This window comes from Cololabis saira, chromosome 23 (assembly GCF_033807715.1).
Source record: "Cololabis saira isolate AMF1-May2022 chromosome 23, fColSai1.1, whole genome shotgun sequence".
Classification (NCBI taxonomy): Eukaryota; Metazoa; Chordata; class Actinopteri; order Beloniformes; family Belonidae; genus Cololabis; species Cololabis saira.
In genome coordinates this window covers 33,613,217-33,636,279 of record NC_084609.1, presented here as the reverse complement: position 1 = coordinate 33,636,279, position 23,063 = coordinate 33,613,217, and the positions used below count along the sequence as shown (strand labels likewise).

Here is a 23,063-nt window from a genome sequence, read left to right as displayed (position 1 = left end):
AGACACAAAATACAAAACAATACTGTGCATTTGCCCTATTGTTCCAGTTTGTAATGCTTTATAACTGTTTAAGTTTTAAAGAGAAAGCCAGGCCAACCATTTTCCACAAACTGAACTAAAAGTAAAAGGTTTGCATTATGCATCTGCAGTTTCATACAAGTACAAATATTTTGCCGCAAACTGAATAGTTTCTCTCATTTATGACTTGACTTTTTTTCTTTTCCAGAAATTTAACAACTAAAATTAAATAAATAAATACAAGTAAATAAATACATACAATTTTACATCATAAAAAAGATTGATTCATGCTCACCTTATAAGTGTAAGAGGAGATTTATTTTTGTTAAGAAAGTTATTTTGGTAATTCAGGGTTGATTATTTTATAAATCTATTCTTTATATTGTGATGTAAATCAGGGACTATAATGACACTAGTCAGTTTATCTGTAGTGATTAGTCTGTTTTAGATTGGGCGGAGTGATACGCCACAGTACGGCACTAGGTGCTGTGTTGATGTTCTAAAATCCTACACTGTTGAGGGACATTAAAGTACACTGGAACTCAGCAGAAGTTGTCCCCGTGTTTATCCTACTCACCACCCCAAAAAGGTTTAATTTAATAAGGTAAGGCTTAACTCTACACCAGCCTTACATCAGTAAAAGTTCAGACCTCAAAACCCTGCAAGAGTCCCGTGATCGGGACCAAAACGGGACTAGTTTCTTCTGAGCGGAGGAAGATTTTGGTCCGCGGGTCGAGGCGTGGTCGGATGCGCGTTACTAGTTAACACAATAGATTAATATTAATAACCCAATATCGTGATACAGTTTGTCATCTCCACGACACGTATCGTGACGTTTTTGTATCGTGAAATTTCGTGCCACGATATATTGTTACACCCCTAGTATTTGTGAATGTAGCGCCGCGTTATTCATTATCTCATGGTAAATGACAATTCTTGACAAAGTGCTGGCAGAGGGACCAGAGATCACAGGTGTCTGCTTAGCGCTGCCCTCTTGCCCTTTAAGCACTGAAATTCCTCACATTCCTTCAATCTTATATATTATACTATAATTATATTATGCATTGTCAAAGGAGAAATATGCAAACCCCTCCCAATATTTTGGGAAGAACAGTGTTCTTAAACATTTAGTATTGTTTTTTTAAATATAAAATAGCTGACAAAGTGAACATCTCTCTTCCATAGATACTAGCTGACGTCATGTTTACTATACCCTCGAAATTTTTTTTATTGTACTATGAAATAACAAATGAAATGTAGTTAAAAAAAACAAACATTGAATAGCTTGGGTTTATTTTGTGTACAAAGGAATAAAAATCAAAGGAAATTTCAGAATTGGTGCATTATTATTGTCTATACTCTCTCTTTCGTATTGTCTAAACTTTGTGCTACGCTTTTTCAGACCAGTCAGCCAGCTGGGAGGTTTTCAGGTGTGTTTTGCATCATGACAGTCACTCACCAATGCAGGTCTTGCTGTCTGAGTGCAGGGCGTACTTTTGGTGGCAGCCACACACCGGCCCTGTATCTGTGTCATCACATGTGTGCTGGCAACCGCCGTTTCCATAGTTACAAGTCACTAGAGACAACAAAAACGTAGGTTTTACTCTTTTTGTGTACAGTGTTATTGACAAAAGCCTCATCTTCAATTGCTGTTCATCTGCAATAACAATCAGCATTGACTTCTGTACACTGATGTATGAGGAGATTTAAGGTTTAGTCAAGGGAAGAGGTGATAGTTGTTAGTGGAGGACTCAAAGGCAAGACACACCCTGGTAAAAGATGACAAGATAAGGTTTATTTAACAGAGCAGAGGTCAAGCACAAGTAATCAGTCCCCTGAGCTAATGTCCAGGAGTACACGAAGCATACTGAAGACAGGATGCAAAAACCAGAGTGAGTCAAGAAATTAGGGATGATATGAGCTGACTTTGCAGGACTGTCTCAGAAAATTAGAATATTGTGATAAAGTTCTTTATTTTCTGTAATGCAATTAAAAAAACAAAAATGTCATACATTCTGGATTCATTACAAATCAACTGAAATATTGCAAGCCTTTTATTATTTTAATATTGCTGATCATGGTTTACAGTTTAAGAGTAAGATTCCCAGAATATTCTAATTTTTTGAGATAGGATATTTGAGTTTTCTTAAGCTGTAAGCCATGATCAGAAATATTAAAATAATAAAAGGCTTGCAATATTTCAGTTGATTTGTAATGAATCCAGATGTATGACATTTTTGCATTACAGAAAATAAAGGACTTTATCACAATATTCAAATTTTCTGAGACAGTCCTGTATAAGTAGGATATGCTTAAAAAAAACTAATGCCAGGTTTAAGGACAGGCTTTACAATACGCTGTTAACAGCCAATCAAGCTAAACTCTCTGTTGTACCTACAATACAGAACATTCTACTCTATCTTCAGTAAAAGTCCTAGTAACTCAAATCAGTTAAGTTCAGTTTAATTTAAAGATTCATTGTATAAGCTTATTGTTGTAGGAAGGATGATCTCCTGTACTGTTTCTTAGTGCAATGACTCTGCGAAGCCGGCAACTGAAAACAATCCATTGTTTAACCGCTATGTTACGTGGAGAATGTGCAGTATTGTGCATGATATTTTGGAACATTCTTCTTTGTACAGTCAGCTCAAAGGTCTCCAGAGCAGTCCCTAGTACAGAGCCAGCCTTCTGTACGAGTTCAGTTTCGTTTTGTCCCTGGCTGTACTGCTGCTGCCTCAACACACCAGTTTTGCAAGACACACGACATCTTTCTGCAAACATTAAAGGACCTAAACATTTTTGAGAAATACGATTTTCTCTGTTTCTTCCTGCAGACACACTTAATGCTACATTTTTAATCCAATCTGTTGCCCAGATGAACATCTAGGTATCTAAATAACTGGCCCAATGGATGGTGTGTTACTGAAACAGAGACGAAGGGAGGGAAGGTGACGCGGGAGGCGTTAATGAGTGGCAGCCTCCTACGAAACACGATGGTAACATGACGCAAATAAGTTCTTTGGTCTTCAATTTGACCTGACCGGGGTTTCGTTCCTTGCATTTTTGCAGCCAGTTGCACATTATGGTTATGTAATATACAGATTTATGGTATCCATGGCTCTGAGGATGAGGAGCTCGTGGATATCTTTGTCTTGTCATATCTGCGTCATATCTCTTTACATTAGGCCTGTCCTGTGATTAAGTGTACCCTCTGAGGCAAGTTATTAGCGGGGCCAGCTAGACACGCAACCCTTTGTCAGTTAATGTGAAAAGGACAGCTGACATGCTACATTTGAGTGTTAAATGTGGGGTACTTTTTCATGTACATGTTCAATCTGAGCCAATTGTTCCCATGTCATGCCACAAAACAGTCATTTAGTGTCCTGCAAGGCCTCAGGTGGAGGAGTTCAAGTATCTCGGGGTCTTGTTCATGAGTGAGGGAACGATGGAGCGGGAGATTGACAGATGGATCGCTGCAGCGTCCGCAGTTATGCGGTCGATGTACCGGACCGTCGTGGTGAAGAAGGAGCTGAGTCGAAAGGCGAAGCTCTCGATTTACCGGTCAATCTACGCCCCTACCCTCACCTATGGTCATGAACTTTGGGTAGTGACCGAAAGGACAAGATCGCGGATACAAGCGGCCGAGATGAGTTTCCTCCGCAGGGTGGCTGGACGCTCCCTTAGAGATGAGTTTCCTCCGCAGGGTGGCTGGACGCTCCCTTAGAGATGAGTTTCCTCCGCAGGGTGGCTGGACGCTCCCTTAGAGATGAGTTTCCTCCGCAGGGTGGCTGGACGCTCCCTTAGAGATAGGGTGAGGAGTTCGGTCACCCGGGAGGAGCTCGGAGTCGAGCCGCTGCTCCTTCACATTGAGAGGAGTCAGCTGAGGTGGCTTGGGCATCTGTACAGGATGCCTCCTGGACGCCTCCCTAGGGAGGTGTTCCAGGCATGTCCCTCCCCCCTACGGAGGAGTTCCAGGCATGTCCCTCCTCCCTAGGGAGGTGTTCCAGCCATGTCCCTCCGGGAGGAGACCCCGGGGAAGACCCAGGACACGCTGGAGAGACTATGTCTCTCGGCTGGCCTGGGAACACCTCGGACTCTCGGTCTGCCAAGTTCTGGATCAAACAAGGACGTCAGAAATGTGGTCATGAAGGCAGCTGGTCAATAGTCAATGAAAGCTGACAGATGACGTGATTTTTTTGGTACTAAAACTAGACAGGATGTCTTCCACAGCACTGAAACCCAATGGTACAATATGATTGTGTGGTACAAACATGTATCAGCCCTGTTGGGGTCTGTCATTCCCATCAAGTGACCCTACCATCTAAGCAATCAGCCAACTTTCAACTAAACTTCTCCAAGACTGATCTATTGATCATCCATGCCCATTAGTCTGTCCACCAGGATTTCAGGCTCTTCATTACATCATACCTTCCAAGGTGGTGAAAAATCTGGTTGTCATGATTAATGGCCAGCTTTCTTTCTCTAACCACGTTGCTGCTGTTTCTCAGTCATGACAATTTACATAGTATTACATAAAAACCAGGCTGTACCTAACTAATGATGCCACTGTAGTTCTGGTACAGACCATGGTTACCTTTGGCCCCGACTACTGCAACATCCTCCTGGTTGGTCCTCCAGCCTGCGGTACAAACCCTTTACGGATGGTCCAGGACGCAGTCCACTTTTCCACTAGTACCTACTCAGCCTGACTCGACTCGTCTTGCCCTCGTTTATTTTCGATACCAAGATGAGAAGTAGGAAGTTGGAGCGAAGCTGCTGTGACGTATTTGATTGTGTATCTAAACGAAGAAGACAACAACACTAAAGATGTAGAACCTGGAGGAGATGATAGATGTGCTGCTCGTCTGTGGCTTGTGTTCGATACCAAGTTCACAAATTCAAACTCAAACTCGGCGTAACAGCTCAATGGACAGACACACAGGATGTAGAGAAAGACCGAACAGCTGACTGTAACGTTAAAATATAATAAAGAAACCTCTCGTAATGTACAGTGATATAAACATTGTATATAAATATAGTCAGATAAAAATCACATTACCGTTCCCGCTGTATGTTTAAACCATGGACGTAAACACTGTGGTTCAGTCAGAGCGCCCCCTGCAGGTTTGGAGCACTTCCGGTTGTAGTGACCGGTTATGAAGCGTTTTTCTTTTGAAGATGGTTTCTTGTTTTATATCGTTTTGTGCCTTGCATTGTTTCTCTATTTGCACCACGTTTGATGATGCTGCATTTGTCTTTGTTTTTTGCAGCACGTCTTTTCATTTGCACCACGTTCCTCTTTTTGTACCTCGTTTTGAGTTTGTGAATTTGAATCGTTTCTGTACTTGAAGACGTTTTCCTTAACTGAGACGCATTAGGCCGTTGCAGTGAGTTTGACCCTTGTCAGCCACCGTACTTTTGCGCTGCTATTAGTGGTCGAATGAAATGAACCAGAAGCCACGAGACGCTTTTTCCCTGATTTTCTCCTCCTGACTCAGACGTCTGACTCCAACCCCCCGACCAATTGGTGGCCTGTAGTGTGATGATGTCAGATACAGCCGACTCAGCAGCTTAGAACCTCGGCAGAATAGATACAGAAAAGTATCAACTTGGCACGTTAGACCCCTAGTGGAGAAGAACAAAACCGAGGCGAGGCGAGTCGGGCTGAGTAGGTTCTAGTGGAAAGGTGCCATAAGAGTGACTCCTGTCACTCCATTACTCATTAACCTGCACTGTCTACCAGCAGGAGTCCATTGTGAGGAGCAGTGCGATACCTACAGTACATACAAGGTACTCTCCGCCTAGACAGTATAAGGATATGGGAAAGGGGTGGCTTTAAATAAGTATAGGCTTCTTCCCACTCCTTTTGAACAAGTATAATATAAGGTGATATAAGGTGATTCTCAGGCCCTATTTTTCATTGTGCGGCTGGGGGCTGAGGAGCAGAAAGCTGACATTCTTCCAGAGTTTAACCTTTTGAACAACCTGCTCAGTTTATTGGCTCCAAGAAGGCTTCCATTGAGCCTGATCTCCCTTTTCGTTGAAGCCGGTGATCTTTTTCATCTCTGGCCATTCATCAATTAGAGTTTACTCTCTGGCTTTTTCCTGTACATCTACGTTTTCTAGCGTGACTTAAAGCTCTTTTACACACTCTTGGTTGACTGGTGGTTCAGAGGTTATTAATGAGAAAGCGCCTCACTGTCCTGGTGGAATAGTGTTCTCCAAACAGAAGTTAATGTAGTCTGTCATCCATTGAAGTAACATCCTCACTGTTCACAGCACACATGCTAGTCTGTGGACTCAAAGCACCCTTGCACCATTCCTTCATCTTCTTATGACCACATTTTCACAGTTCTGGTCACCTACAAACCTCTGAAAGTGGGTTTTAGGTGTTGGTGAGAAGTATCAGTATCAGTATCAGTATCACATGATACTTGTGTGCTATGCTGTGCTGAAGGAAGGACAGGCAAGGTACCTAAATGCACCTCTAACATTTGTATAGATTAAATCCAATATGTTTTTTCTTGGGGGGGTTCTCTCTAGTGGAGCAGTTCAGTACTGGAGCAGTACTTTCCTACAAACTGTAAGCAAGATGGAAGTGAATAGAGACAGATGTGGTTGAAATAACTAAAGATAACCTCCAGTACATTGGATGTTGAATTGGAGAACTGAGCTGATGTTTCATGCCAGCGGCTGATGATGAAATATCAAGGATGACCAAAGTAACACCTGAATTATTGGTAGATATTATAGATGTAAAGTTAGAAGCCATAGAGCGATATCTGGGGTACAGATCCCAGTAACATGACAAGAATGACACCACATGTTGCCTACAACACCTACAATCCCAGTTCCTTTAGTTTAGACACTTTTTTTTCCATGTAATAAGATAGATCTCTGAGATAGAGAGAACATGTTGAAATACACTCCTACAGCCCGGTACTGGTGAAACATAATACTGCATGCCTGATACTCTTGCTGTATCACTGAAAAAAATAAATCTAAGCACATGTAAATATAACATTTAAATCTGTGATATTAACAATTAAAAATGAAGTTTGTAGCTTTACATGAATACATCTAGTTTTGAACTTAATCCGCATTTGTTCAAAAAACAAGACATTGTGTATTTTTTCCTTAACCAGCAGTATTTATGTAATCCCAGTAATCTTTTCATTTACACACAAACAACAAGCAAAGATCTTGTTGTATTTACTTTTCCTCTAACAGTTTTAATCTATTGGGCAGATTGACCAATGTTTAGATGAATCGTGCTTTATTTGTTTAAGTAGAACAGTGTTTCTCAATCCTGGTCTTCGAGTACCACTGTCCTGCATGTTTTAGATGCTCCCCTGCTTCAGTGCACCATGATAAAAGTACCTGTGTCATCAACAGAACTGTGCAGACCTTGGTGACAAGCTAATTAGGACCTTTAATTAGAATCAGGTGTGTTGGTGCAGGGAAACATCTAAAACATGCAGGACAGTGGTACTCGAGGACCAGGATTGAGAAGCACTGAAGTAGAACAACCACAGTAAAAACATATCTTGCTTGATCTACTTTTAAAAAATTACGGCGACTTTTTCGGATAAGATTTTCATGTAGATCAAGAAAGACAAGTCTTTGTATAAACTACTTAATTTTTAGTATGTACAAAATTCATTAGCAAGTAAAGTCAACTTAGTTTTTTTTTTTTTTTCCGTTTTTTCTCTTTTTTCCTTTTTTTTCCTTTTTTCTTTTTTTTCTTTTTTTTCTTTTTAAAGTCAACTTAATTTTGATAAATAAGTAAACTTAACACAATTAAGTTGACTGTACTTGCAAAATGTATTATTCACATACAAAAAATTAAGGAGTTTATACAAAGACTAGTAGTATACTAATACTAATAGTATACTACTAGTAGTATCAGTGTATCCTTGTGAGTGCTCTGAGCTAATTGCCGGGAATGTCAATTACTAGTAATAGTCAGCTTGCCTGTGATTTGAGGTATTTTTATGAGCATTGCTTACTCTTCTGAAAACTCAATCACCGGCTCATGTGTGTCAATAAATCTAGTGCTGTGTGAAAAAATCTCTCAAATATCAGTGTTTTGAGGAAACAACTCTGTACTGAGTTGCCACTGTTGCTGTGTTATTGTAGAAGGGGGGTCACCAGCCCTGGTCCTGGAAAGCACCTATCCAGCATGTTTTAGATGTTTCCCTGCTTCCTCACACCCTGATAAAAATGACTGTGTCATCAACAGAGTTGTGGAGACCTTGACTACGTTTACATGCAGTCAAAATTGGGGTTAAAGCAGCACAACGTAACTTTCAGCTTTTCTGAGTTTGGCGGCATCTTTTGGACAAAATCGGTATTGTTTTACCAGAAAGAACACTACGTTCCCCATGAGCACCAGCGCGTACTGCCGGAAAACTCCTGTCCCGTCGCTGCATTTGTTTTGAGAGAAGACGGGACGCTTTTCTGTTTCACCAAGTGAACAGACGGAACGCAAAAAAAAAAGATGTTAAACTGCTGGAAAGGAACTGGAATTTACCAGGATACCTTAAACAAGGAAGCCAGGGAGCAGTATATGGAGAAAATAATGATTATTAACGGTTTGGATCCATATGAAATCCCTACTGAAGAGCCATGTGTTTCAATAAATTAGTATAATAGTACAACATACAGTACATGTTTTGTATCACTCTTACTTCTCTTTTCTTTTTTTTGACTGCTATATTATGCTGAAGAGGCTCCGAGGCGTGAGCAATATTTTTTTTTCCTCGTGAGATTATTTTTTTCCTCTGCAGCTACAAATAAGAGTTAATATTTTTTCCTCAACAAACTAGTTTTATCTGAAGATTGGGGTTAATTGCACTGCGGAGAGCTGGCCAGCAACTGCGTTTATCTGGCGAAGTGGGGAATAAAACCCGTGTTTAGATCCGACCCCGTCTGTGTGAGTGTTTGTGGTTTAAGGCTGTTTATGGTTCTGCGTTAAATCGACGCAGAGCCTACGGCGTAGGGCGACACGCACCGTACGTTGCGCGTCGCCACGTACCCTACGCCGTAGGTCTGTGTCGATTTAACGCAGAACCATAATTCAGGCTTTACTGTGTGGAAGCCGGTGTTTGGTCGTTACAGCCGCGATCCAAAGCGAGCCGACAACTCTTTCACTCTTTTACTTTGTTATATCAGATACTTGGCCTGCGTGGTTCTGCCTCCGAGCAGGAAACGGTTGAAAAGTTAAACCATTAGGATCTTTTCCCCACGTCTGTTATGTGGAGCTGCTGCAGCCGCAACACAGCAACGGGTTACCAGCTTCGCTCCACGCCCCGCCCATTTTCGTCTCGACTGCGAATCAGGAAGGAGGGGGAAGTGACGTATGCCGTAAAGCAGTCAAAGCCGTAAAAATGTGTAGTTTTTTAGTGTGGCAGGGTTCCTACCATGCTCCTCAAAGTTACATAGTGCCAGTGAAGGTGATACAGACCCCTCAGACCATGACAGAGGTTCATTAAACCTGTTGGAAGTTGATGTACCATCACAATGATGATGATGAAATATGATATTAAGGTGGAAAAGTTACATAGTGTCGCTTTAAGGTCAATATTCCAGTTAGTGAAACATTTGGAATAATCTGTTCCCATGCGTGAGCTAACAGGGTTATCCCTGTTTACATGGTAATTAATCATTCAGGATATCTGGATCAAACCAGCGACGCACGGAGAACATCATGACGCAATTCCCCTGATTTCCGCTTCTTCTTCCTGTATCCAAATTCAAAACGACAACAATAACAGCAACACGGCGGATAATCAACAGCCCAGTAGAAGTCGAAATCCTGCTTTCTACCGCCTACAAATGCAGAAATGTTCATATCCTTCATTACATTTATGAAGTGACTAGTCTCCTCCTGGTCTTGGTTTCTCCGTGTTTATAAGAACTTCCTGGACTCAAAAGACCAGGATTCCTTGCGAAAAGAACATGCGCAGAAAACAAAATCATGTTCCTTTTGATGGGGAAATCCTGTTAGGTGATACATGACCAAATAATCAGGTTTTAAAAGGAGTAACCCAGGGGTAATTTTGGGGTTTTTAAAAACCGGAATCTGAGCAAATTCCGGTTATCCAAAGGGGTTATTGGTGTTTACATGGCCGTGTAACCAGGTTAATGCTAATATTCCGGTTAGAAAAGGGTTACTGACTGCATGTAAATTGTAGTCACTGAGAACAAGCTGATGATGAGCATTAATTAGAATCAGGTGTGTCTAAGACGTGCTGGATCGGTGCCCTGGAGGACCAGGTTCTAGAAACTGCAGCAGGTCCTGTCTGTGTTTGAAGTCGTAGCAAAGACACCACAGATCAACTAGAGCTTTGTAACTGCAGATCACACAGACACGTGACACACAGGCATGAACACTCAGAGCTCAAACGTTTGTACTATTAAACGTAGGTTTCGCTGTAGGCTTTGCCTTGATCTGCCGAGAAAAGAAAAAACATTAAACCAAGCTTCAGGAGAAGACAGAAAGATTGAAAAGAGAGAGGGTGACAGTGGAGAAACAAGGGTGTGTGTGTGTGTGTGTGTGTGTGTGTGTGTGTGTGTGTGTGTGTGTGTGTGTGTGTGTGTGTGTGTGTGTGTGTGTTGAGAAAAAAGTCTAAATGTGGAGAGAAAAAGTCAAAATGTCGAGAAAAAAGTCAAAATGTGGAAAAAAAAGTCAAAATGTGGAGAAAAAAAGTCAAAATGTGGAGAGAAAAAGTCTAAATGTGGAGAAAAAAGTCAAAATGTGGAGAAAAAAGTCAAAATGTGGAGAAAAAAGTCAAAATATTGAGAAAAAGTCTAAATGTGGAGAAAAAAGTCAAAATGTGGATAAAAAAGTCAAAATGTTGAGAAAAAAAAGTCAAAATGTGGAGAAAAAAAATTGAAATGTGGAGAAAAAAGTCAAAATGTTGAGAAAAAGTCAAAATGTGGATAAAAAAAGTCAAAATGTTGAGAAAAAGTCAAAATGTGGAGAAAAAAGTCTAAATGTGGAGAGAAAAAGTCAAAATGTGGAGAGAAAAGTCAAAATGTGGAGAAAAAAGTCAAAATGTGGAGAGAAAAAGTCAAAATGTGGAGAGAAAAAGTCTAAATGTGGAGAAAAAAGTCAAAATGTTGAGGAAAAAAAGTCAAAATGTGGAGAAAAAAGTCAAAATGTGGAGAAAAAAGTCAAAATGTGGAGAAAAAAGTCAAAATGTGGAGAAAAATAGTGTTTACTATGGACCTGTACCATAATACAGGCCAGAATGGCACTGGATCTTTCAGACATCAATAATTATTAAAGCTTTTCAAAATCTTTACACCCTGCCTGAGAATATACATTGTGTCAAATAAAGTCAAAGTAAAGGCCTACTTTATGTCTCCGAAATCCGGCAGCCCTTCATTTAGGGCTGCAAGCACTCAACAAGCAGAGTGAGGAAAAAGAAGACTGAGTAAAGGTGTGTTGTCAGTGTCAGTGTGAAGATGTGAGAACCAGATATGATACATACAAGTACAGTCTTTCTGATTTTTGGCCAACTCAAAGCCAGGACGGCACTCGCATGACACCCCGCCTTTGCCTGGAGCCTCTCTGCAGATATGAGCACAGCCATGGTCTTTGTTCATGCAGTTCATTCCATCTGTGGAAAGGGTAAGGACAAAGGGACGGAGATTTAGACAATACTTTCTTATTGTATAGGCAACGACTTTGGTGGAATAAAAAGTTGGAGAAAATACTGAGAAAAACAGGTTTTGTTTCTTATAACATTAAAGAAGTAACAGAGTTAAATAAATAAGTAAATAAATAGTGCTTCAGTGAGAATATACTGTAAATTAAAGCTGCAAGCAGCGATGAACGGGCCCTCGCACCCTTGTGCAAGTTCAGGCTGCAGTGGAAGCTTGTATGACTTGATGTAGATTCTTCAGGCCTGGACATTTAGCAGATGACACCAGCCACGACTCTCTATATTAACCATTCAAAAGTTATGGCAGAAAGTAGGAACTATCAGATATCGACCAATCAGATGAAGGGGCAGGGCTAATTTGCAGCAATTATGTTCAAGGACTCAAAACCGAGTCCGATGACACCACCCACAAGTCTTTATGTCAAACATTCAAAAGTTATTGCAGAAAATCGGAAGTATCACATATCGACCAATCAGAAGAAGGGGTGGGGCTAATTTGCACCAATTAAGGTGAAGGAGTCAAAACTGAGTCTGATGACACCACCCACGACTCTGTATGTCATACCATTCAAAAGTTATGGCAGAAAATAGGATCAATCCAATATCGACCAATCAGAAAAAGGGGCGGGGCTAATTCATGCCAATGAAGGTCAAGTACTCAAAATTGAGTCAGATGACACGAGTCTCTATGTCAAACCATTCAAAAGTTATGGCAGAAAATAGGGACTATCAAAGGTGGCGCTATGGAGTTCATCCAAGATTGTCATATCAACTTGTTCAGAATGGAAGCCTGATTAAATGTACAGATTTTGGGGTCAAATTGGACAAAGTATGAGCAATTTACAACAACTTTTATGTTCATGGCGAGACACCAAAATTTGAATACGTCTAACGGCGACGCCCTTTGATAAAAAGTTACAGTTTTCACTGTCTCATTTCAATGGTTTGTTTGATAGCAGAACAGTTTTCTGTTTTGCCTCAGTCCATTTTATATGATCTGATACATTACTGGATCATGTTCACGTATGCTTTCTTCTTTTCGTGATAGAGCTTTAGCCCCTTGAGACCCAGATATTTCCGGTAACCTTCCTTATTTAGCGTACCCAACAACACCGTACAGGAACTAAAGAAAATATCAATACGCCTGGTAAAGTCTGGATTTTATTTGTCGAACAAAGTTGGTAGACAATAACTAATGGACTTTACAGGATGATATTCACAAGCTGGAATAATTTTATGAAAAACCATTTTGATGCTTTTAATTAATGGATTATAACGGACAACTGGAATATAGGGAAGGTAGGGAGTCGCTAAGTGTTTCTAGTATCTCACGTTTACCCTGCTGGTAAATATCAATGATTAATGGTTTGGTGCTTACGATGTCTGCAAAATCAACTAAATTAATGAATTGAAGAGATTCTGCCTTTTCTAACAATGTACAGGACTGTCTCAGAAAATTAGAATATTGTGATAAAGTCCTTTAATTTCTGTAATGCAATAAAGCGGGCCTCGCTGGTGGTGGGTTTCCTCCCGCCTTCTCGCCCTCTGTGGGGTTGCTGGTGGCCTGGATTCCGGGTTCTTCCTTGTCGGCCTCTGGTCTCGCGTGGTCGGATGCGCGTTACTAGTCAACACAATAGATTAATATTAATAACCCAATATCGCGATACAGTTTGTCACCTCCACGACACGTATCGTGACGTTTTTGTATCGCGAAATTTCGAGGCACCATATATTGTTACACCCCTACCAGTAAACCACACAAAAAATGAATGTTGATTTAATTCTTTATAGTGTTTTCCACTGAGCAAACACCTTATCATCAAGCAAGTTTCCTCCGCTCTACGTTTTTAATTGGTCATCTGTGGATCTATCAACCAGCAACAGGTAGAGGTTCATCAAGGACCTGTATCATACTGTATAGGCGCACAACATGTTAGAATATAAGCAGATATCCTATTTGTTGAAGATAAATCAATATTTACATTAATCTAGTGATTCTGAAAATTAAATAAAAGGAATCAATGAATTTTGTTTCATTCACAGAAAAGGAACAATGAGACTGGGCATAACAATTTTGGTCCTGTTCATACTGGCCCTTTGGGCTAGTAACGTTCAAGGCCATGGAAATCCAGTGATGGATGATGATACATATGATGTCATTGTTAAAGCACTGAGCGGAGAATTTCACATTCCTGTAAAACAGGTGTCCCCAATCCTAGTCCTCGAGGGCCGGTGTCCTGCATGTTTTAGATGTTTCTCTGCTTTAACACACCTGATTCTAATTAATCATCGTCACCAGCTTGTCATCAAAGTCTGGATAGTTCTGTTAATGACACAGTCACTTGTATCACGGTGCAATGAAGCAGGGAAACATCTAAAACCTGCAGGGACACCGGCCCTCGAGGACCAGGATTGGTGACCCCTGCAGAAAGAACAAGGGTCCAATAGAGTCCAATAGGGTCCAATAGGGTCCAATATTGGTCAATCTGCCTGAATGTCAGTGATTGGACAGTCCTCACCTACTTCCTGCCTCCCATTTCTGAATTTGAAAGTATGGCTGGCTTCCGTACCGGAGGTGTGTCAGAGGTGGGAGCATCATGAGAGCCAGAGCACAGGGGGGAGGGTGTGTGTGTGGGGAGAAGGTGCTTTAAAAAAAAAACTGAATATCGTAGACCCTAACTTTAAATTGGCAATAAGACCAACAATAAAAAACAGCAACATTTTGCCTGGAAGGACCTCATCAGGTTGTATGGAAGGAAATAGTGTTAACTTACTTATTTGAAGAGACCAATCTTAAATGTGTTTTTATTGTAGAAGTTATTGTGTCCTGCATTTATTGTAGCAATAGGAAACCAAGAAAATGCTCTTTTAAACTACATGAACTACAGCTCCCCTCCTTCTTCCCTAATCCACCCTCTTGTCCTGCCAGCTTTTGAGTTGCTTACTGTAGCGCCACCTATGTACAAATCATAGTCAAACACAAACAGAGACTTCTGCCCATAAGTCCATTCTTGTTGTCAGTGTGTGCTATATTGTGACCTTTATACCATGGACTTGGCCTATAGGGGATGATGCGTTAAACAATAAGTCTTCTCTTCCTGTTAATGTGGCCCGCTGCGTATTGGGGGCGGAGTTATATGGCATCTAAGTTGGCCAACGCGCAACCACGTGTCGCAGAATCTGTCTGATCCTGCTGACAGACAGACACACACAGAGGTGAAATCATTTCCTTCCACCCCTGCAGGAATGGCAGAGATAAAAATGATGATAAAGCAACACTTTTCTCACAATATGAGCCATTATTACATTATGAGCTGTTATTACATTATGAGCAGTAAGACTCATAATGTAATAAGTTATTACATTATTAAATTCAATTAGATATTTTATTACTTGCGTATAAAGCCCCAAACGGCTTAGCTCTGCATTATTTGCAAGACCTGATAGTGCCTTATGTTCCTGGCAGAGCTCTCCATTCTCGGAGTGCAGGTTTACTCGTAGTTCCTAGAGTATCCAAATGTAAATTTGGAGGGCAGGCGTTCTGCTATCAGGCACCATGACTATGGAACCAACTTCCAATCTGGGTTAAGGAGGCTGACACCACCTCCACCTTTAAAACTAAACTTAAAACCTTTCTGTTTAGTAAAGCCTATAGTTAGTGTTTAGTAAACCTCTAGCTGGTGTTGGTAAATCTCTAGGTAGTGTAAAGTCTAGTGTGTTAGAGTCAGTAGTCATAGCTTCGTGGTAGATATGCTCAGAGGTGGCAAATCCGGCTTCAGAAAGTAAAAGTCCTGCCATATATTTGTTCTGTCCATTCACTAAAACCAGGTGAGTTCACTAATTAGCTCATCTACCTGGCTGAAGAGCTGTGCTGATTAGAATCAGCTGGTTGAGTGAATGTGCAGAACAAATACATGGTAGGACTTTTACTTTCTGAAGCCGGATTTGCCACCTCTGGATATGCTGCTATAGGCCTATGCTGCAGGGGGGCACAGACATGATCCACTGGGCGGTGCCTCTCACCCTTCTTCTCCTCTTCCCTTCATCTCTTCTCCATTTCCATTTTTATTTATTATAAGTAACTCATAGTTATCATTCTTGTCCATCGTTCCTGTAGTTTCTTTTGCTGGCCACCTTTTTTCTCTTTTGTGCACGTTTGCAGGCCGGAGCTTCGGGAGCTGCGAGCTGGCCTGCGGTTTATTATGAGCCGATTATTACATTATGAACTTTTATTACATTTAAGTTATTACATTATGAGCTGTTATTACATTATGAGCCGTTATTACATTATGAGTTGTTACATTCCCTCATTCCCTAAAAACAACTGTCATTTAGTTACTTTTAAAAAAGAATAGTCTAGACAGGTCACTTATGAACATCAATAGGCCTGTATCAAATTTACTGGGACAGCTCTAATTAAGGTCCTTAATGACATCCACTACAATACGGATAGTGGCTGCATTTCGGTCTTGGTCTTACTGGATCTCAGTCAATTCAACAGAGTTGACCATAACATCTTGATAGAACAGTTGAAGAACTGGGTGGGACTTTCTTTGCACAGCACTTGACTGGTTGGAGTCCTATCAAAAAGACAGGTACTATTTTGTCACTTCAGGTAACTACAAATTGGAGCTAATAGAAATAACATGTGGAGTTCCTCAAGGTTCAATTCTGGGGACCTCTGTTGTTTACCATTTATATGTGCCCACTCAAAAAAACGAAATGTGTTATCATAACTATGCAAATTACAAACAAATTTATATAACCATCTACCCAGGAGACTATAATACAATTCAAAAATTTATCAAATGCATTGATCAACTTACAAGAGTGGATTTCCTGAAACTTTTTTCAGTTAAATGAAGAAAAAAGCAGAAATAATAGTGTTTGGAGCCAAGGAAGAAAGATTAAAAGTCAGCACTCAGCTTCAAGCAGTGAAGCTAAAAACAAGAGCCAAGCCTTTTATTCTTTTTCTTATGTTATGCATGTATTTAATCTACTTTTTACTTTTTATTGCATTTTTTTTAAATCTTGTTATGCAAAGCACTGTGAATTGTCTTGTAAATCAAATTTGCTGTACAAATAAACTTCCTTTGCCTTTAGTGTCAAAGGTGTTTTTTATAATAAATTAAACCCTAGACATTATGTGTACAGTGCAATACATGTTAGCCTGTCAGCTTAGGTCTGAAAACATCAAGAACACAAGTACACTGCTGTTCCAATTGCAGAAAGATAGAGATGCGTTCTTGCGTTCTCCAAATTACGTTCTCCCAACTCATACTTACAAGTACTGACTTCCCAAGAATTCAGGCACAATAATTTCGACCTCTGCAGGATATGCGGTCAATATGTGGAAGTCTACGATAATTTCACAATGCCTCTCAAAAAAGCGAGTATTTTTTCACTCTTATTCACTTTTAGTCTAATTTGGAATCCGATTCAGCAGATTTGTTTGTCAGTAACTGATTTGGGGCCTCATTTATAAAAGAGTGCGTAGGAGTCATACTAAAAGTGTACGTACGCTCAAAAGCCGAAAATGGCGTGCACACAAAAAAATCTGGATTTATAAAACCGTGTGCACAAACACCTGCACGCAATGTTCTCTTTATAAATCACAGTCCAGCTGGAAGGTTGCACACGTGAATTCGCCTCATATCCCGCCCTCTACACGCCCACTTTATACCATAAATGGTCAATGCAAATTACTTGATGACTGTATTTGCATATAAATGAGTCTACTGAGCATGTGCAGCTTCCTGCAGTCTGTTTCTGCTGCGTCAGGATGAATGAGACGTGTCGAGCCACCGTGCCACTAAATTTCACGGAGACTGAGGTGGAGATGTTGTGGATGAGGTGGAGGCAGGAAAACCACATTATTTGGTGGTCACAGTAGTGGCATCACTAACAGAAAGAAAGCGAGTGAGTGGCAGCACGTCGTTGCTGCGCTAAACACCGTGAGTGCCACGGACAGATCTGTGATAGAAAAAAAAAAGAAGTGGTGTGATCTGAAGGTGGAGGCCAAGAGGAGAGTGGCCCGGCACTCATTTATTCTGTCCTCAGTCATTCTACGGTTGTCGCGGTGGGTGACGAGGAGGTTCCCGGCGTGTCCTGCACCGCAGCTGCAGCTGCAGCAGCAGCAGCTGCAGCAGCAGCAGCAGCAGCAGCAGCAGCAGCAGCAGCAGCAGCAGCAGCAGCAGCAGCAGCAGCAGCAGCAGCAGCACCAGCACCAGCACCAGTACCAGTACCAGCAGCACCAGAGTCCTGACTGACGCTTCAAACACAGAGGGACACGATCAGCGCTATTATATTATAAGTCTGATATGTGATGACATTAAAAGTATAACATCATTTCACCACCTCACTTTCTGCGTCGTCAGTTCCCCATATCGTCAAAATGTTCGTGCGCTAGGATCAAAGTTTGCGTAAAGATATGCACATTTTTCCGTTAGTTTTTTTTTTTTTTAATTCCAACCTTTGCGTAGAAGGAGGCGTGTGCATCTTTCAAGCCCTGTTTTGTGCGCACGCAAGCTTTATAAATGAGGCCCCTGGTGTTTTAAGTTGTGTTATTTGTTTTATCCTTACTTCCTCTCCCACACAGACATGCCTCCTTAGCCCTATGCCATCAACAAACTTATTTGATGATGATGATTTTTGCAGAAATACAATATTTTCAGGCTCTCTGTGTGATCATTTGGTTTTGGGTATCTACCAACACTGATATCTTCTATATCTATATACCGGTATATATTTTTCAAGCTTTTTCAGACTGTTTGCTTTTCCACCAGTTTTTTTTTTCCTAATTTTTCTAGTGTTCCCCTTAGTTAATTTCCTTAGGATCCCTGGCTAAGCAATACTTTTTCGTTAAATAAAGGACTTTTGTTTTGAAACTCCCGCTGCCTCATCTCCTGCATTTGGGTCCTCCCCACTCACCACATCACAAATTTACAAAACATCCAGCTAATAAGCCACACCAATTTAGAATCCACTCAAATGTATTTAGAGTAACATAAAATGTGTAAAGGTAATTATAAACCACTATATTCTGACTAGTATAATTAGCTAAGCAATGAATCTATGGGGTTAAAAAAAACTTTAAACAGTGGCCAACGCACACTTTGGCACTGTTTGAAAACCAAATTTATAAGAAAGCAATGGTTTTACAATCAATTTAAACCTGGGAGAATTCAAAGAACCTGAGGTGGAAGGAGAAGGTGGACAGAGAGCCGTCACTCAGCACAAGGAGCTTAAAACAGCAAACAGAGAACAATCATTCACAGTCTCAGCATATATCCAACAAGATCTAATGTAGAGCTCTGGCTATCTCAGGGTCAAAAAAGAAATAGATGAAAAAAGAAAGATGTTATATTTAGCTTAAAAATAGATCAATAAAACAACACATTTGTCCTGCTTTATAAAACGAACATTTTTTCATCGGATTCCCTATAACCAACTGCTAAGTCAGGCACAACAGGGAAGTCAGGAGTCATAGAGACAGTGGAAAATGTTCTGTTGCTCTGCTCTAAAGAAAAAGTGCTGGCTGATGACAGATTTCCAGTATTTTAAACCCATAACAGCATAGTTTTAATTCCAACATATTATCGCTGTGCTGTGTTTTTCAACCACATTCAGTAGTCATGGAGTGAACAGGTCCAGCCCCCGGGGTCAGCTGAGATCCAGGGGACTGTTTCCTTTACCTGGGTCACTGGATGCTGCAGACTCGGGATCCAGTCACCCAGGACCAGAGATGGGTAGAGGAGCCAAAAAAGTACTGTTACTTCAGAATAATATGACTCAAGTACTTTTTACTGCAGAAGTAAAAAGTAGTCATCCAAATAATTACTTGAGTAAAAGTAAAAAAGTACTTGGTGAAAAAACTACTCAAGTACTGAGTAACTGTTGAGTAACGTCTGATTTATTTTTTTAACACAACCATTCAAACAGACAAAAGTACAAAATAATCATCTTCAGGCAAATTAAATCAATAAAATAATAAATTAAATTAAATTAATACAAATAGCTTAAATTAAAATAATCTTAAAGTAAATTAAAGTACTTTAATAAATAATAAAATAAATAAAATAATAACAGAATAAAAAAATAAATTAAGCACAAGTAGCAGAAAATTTCCAGCCTTTGTACTTTTCTTTTTTAACCAGAACTAGAACAAACATGAACTCATAGAAACTCTGTGTGTGTTTGAGTCAAACAAAAAAGTGTAAATGTGACAAAACATGCAAAAACTAACATTTTTCCCAAAGAATCACCCAGTGATGTCATGAGATTGACACGTACGCGGATAAAAGGGATAAAATAAAAGTAACAGCTCAACGTAGCCTAATGTAGCGGAGTAAGAGGAACAGTTTCTTCTTCACAAATCTACTCAAGTAAAAGTACAAAGTATAGTGATTCAAAACTACTCCTAAAAGTACAACATTTCCCAAAACTTACTCAAGTAAATGTAACAGAGTAAATGTAACTGTTACTACACAACTCTGCCCAGGACGAGAAGGCACTGGAGCTTCATTTAGGGTATCAGGCTCTCAACTTCACCTGCCGTGTCTGCAGTGCAGCCTTCTACTTACTTATGCTGGTTTGTTATAATTACTCATATGATGTATGATTGCTATCAAATTATCATTTTATAGCACATCCCTGTCAAAATAACTTTTGGACAGGGAATAAAGTTTATCCCCCCATTTTTTTAAAAAAAAAGCCGCGTTTAGAACTTTTGCCTGCAGTTACAAATGATAATGTACCAAAAAGGTTGAATCTTTTTAGCTCCGTGTGCAACTTTGTTTAGACTGTGGAGGTCAGTAAGTTTACAGCGACTAAAGTTCCTCACTGGGAGCCCCGGCAGGTCCAGATAAAACACTGAGTCTTCACGGCCCACTAAGAGCCCCACAGATAGAATTTGTCTTTCACACAGTCTCTCCTCTGTCTCTTTTATTATCCTCCATCTGTCCTTTTCTTCCACTCTCCCCGTCTTTCTTTATCTACTTCTCCGCACATTTCTTTAGCTCTCTTAGGAGCTCTGTCTCCAGATGAGGTCCAAGCATATCACAGGCCTGTTATTACAACCTGACTCTTACAGTGTTACACCCCAAAGCCCCATAAGTCTGGCTGGCAGAGTATGGTGGGAGAGAGGAGAAGAAGGAGGAATGAGTTGAAAGACAGAGAGGGCAGAACTCAAGACAGAGGACAGGAATGTTGAAGAGGAGGGCTGACAGAAGAGGGAGGGAGATGGAGACAGAATAGAATGATTTAGAGACTCAGATTTGCTTTCCTCCCTGTTCCTCTGAGACTGATGAGGAATGAGGTGATGCAGAAGGCCAGTCTCACAACCTAATCACCTCACCAAGGACAGAGAGGGAGCCCAGAGCTCCGGTCAACTGGGAGGCAAATATGGCAACGTTTTGATGACAACACCTACACAATTACTATATATAGCTATATAAGTTAAGGTTTTGTGATATTGTAAACCTATAAAGAAAGAAAAGCCTACGGGCTTCTTGAGACAGTGAAATGATTCAGGAGATACTTTGCTAAAAGCAGCCAATAAAATGAACTAAAGATTGTAAGAGCTAAGTTTATTTACTCCTCCATCACCTTTTCTCTGACAGCCACATACAGGGAGTTAGCCTTCACCAGTTCATCAGTCTGGATATGGAATTCCGACAGAACGGCTGCATCCGAAATTCCAAACTTCCACCCTAATGAGTATGCAAAATGAGTATGCAAGATTTTTTAGTGCGTCCGAAACATTAGTACGTACTCAATAGTATGTACTATCCATACTTATTCTGGAGAATTTTTTTAGTGTGGATTGATGGACACTAGCCGAGCAGAAACTTCCCACAATGCAATGCAGCAGCGTTTGGTTGCTAAGTGATAACTATATGTCATAAGTATAATATAAAGTATAATAATATTATTATATAATATTAATATTATAATATTGGTATATAATAATATTATATAATGTCATCTTGTTTCGGCCAGAATAAACAGGAAATAGCGGAGCGGTGCTGCTACTGCTGCTGTTACCATGGTAACAGCTGCTACTGCTGCTGTTACCATGGTAACAGCTGCTACTGCTGCTGTGACACGTCACTTCCTCCCTACGGCAGGAAGTGACGTGTGCGTTCTTAATAGTACGTCCGAAGTAATGCATACTGCTGATATTTACTCAAAAGTGTGCCGAACTTAAGTATACTTTTTAGTATATACTGTTTAGTGTGGCATTTCGGACGCACCGAATCTTTGCTTTTTCATTCTCAACCTTAACCCGTTAGTGGTTAGTAAAGCTCTAGTTAGTGTAAACTCTAGTGCAGTGTTTCTCAATCCTGGTCCTCGAGTACCACTGCCCTGCATGTTTTAGATGCTACCCTGCTTCAGCGCACCGTGATACAAGTACCTGTGTCATCAACAGAACTATGCAGACCTTGGTGACAAGCTAATTAGGACATTTAATTAGAATCAGGTGTGTTGGTGCAGGGAAACATCTAAAACATGCAGGGCAGTGGTACTCGAGGACCAGGATTGAGAAACACTGCTCTAGTGTGTTAGGGCCGGTAGTGGTAGCTGCAGCTGCAGGACCAGACTACAGCAGCTCATCTTAGACATGCTGGAGGGACAACACCATCACCCCTTCTGCTCTCTCTCCTTCTCTTTCCTTTCCTAAACTCAATCCACAGTTATTAATTAGAAGTATATCTCATAAGCATCATTGTTCTCCACTGTTCTTGTAGTTTGTATCCTGGGGGTAATAATTGATGATAAACTTAGCTGGAAATCACATATAAATAGTGTAAAATCAAAACTGTCTAAAACCCTAGCTTAAGTAAAACAAATAATTTTTTCTGTCAAAGAGCACAGTTTTTGATGTATAACTCACTCATAGTTCCATACATGACTTATTGTGTGGAGACATGGGGTAACACCTATAAAACAAATACAAACCCTATTTTCCTGTTACAGAAAAGAGCTTTAAGGATAATTAATAGATCTGACTATTATAAACCAACAAATAATCTCTTTATTAAATATAATACTCCTAAATTCCATGATATAGCAGAGCAGAAAACTGTTCTATTTGCCTTTAAAGCCCAGCAGAAACTGCATTCAGGATTTGTTCCAAATAAAAGAAACTATGACCTGAGGGGGAAACTCATGTTTGAGACGACGACAGTAAGAACTAATATTAAAAAGAGATGTACATCAATTAAGGCTAGAGAAATATGGAATAATTGTGACAACAACCTAAAAATGTCCAGTTCTATCTTCAAGTTTAAGGAAATGTTTAAAGAAAATATTGTAAATAAATATAAAACACTATAATTATGAAGTATATTATCAAAAACATTCTAGAATGTG

General features: G+C 40.2%; 1 protein-coding gene across 2 annotated transcripts in view; it reads right to left on the bottom strand.

The window, feature by feature from the left end:
- Positions 1 to 23,063, bottom strand: part of scube1 (signal peptide, CUB domain, EGF-like 1) — a 256,585-nt gene that overhangs the window by 96,411 nt on the left and 137,111 nt on the right. For both annotated transcript variants that reach the window (XM_061714862.1, XM_061714863.1), the window contains exons 5-6: positions 11,517 to 11,645; positions 1,478 to 1,594 (exon numbers count right to left, since the gene is read on the bottom strand). In XM_061714862.1, the coding sequence (XP_061570846.1) occupies positions 1,478 to 1,594; positions 11,517 to 11,645 (246 nt within the window). The remainder of the gene's footprint in view (positions 1 to 1,477; positions 1,595 to 11,516; positions 11,646 to 23,063) is intronic.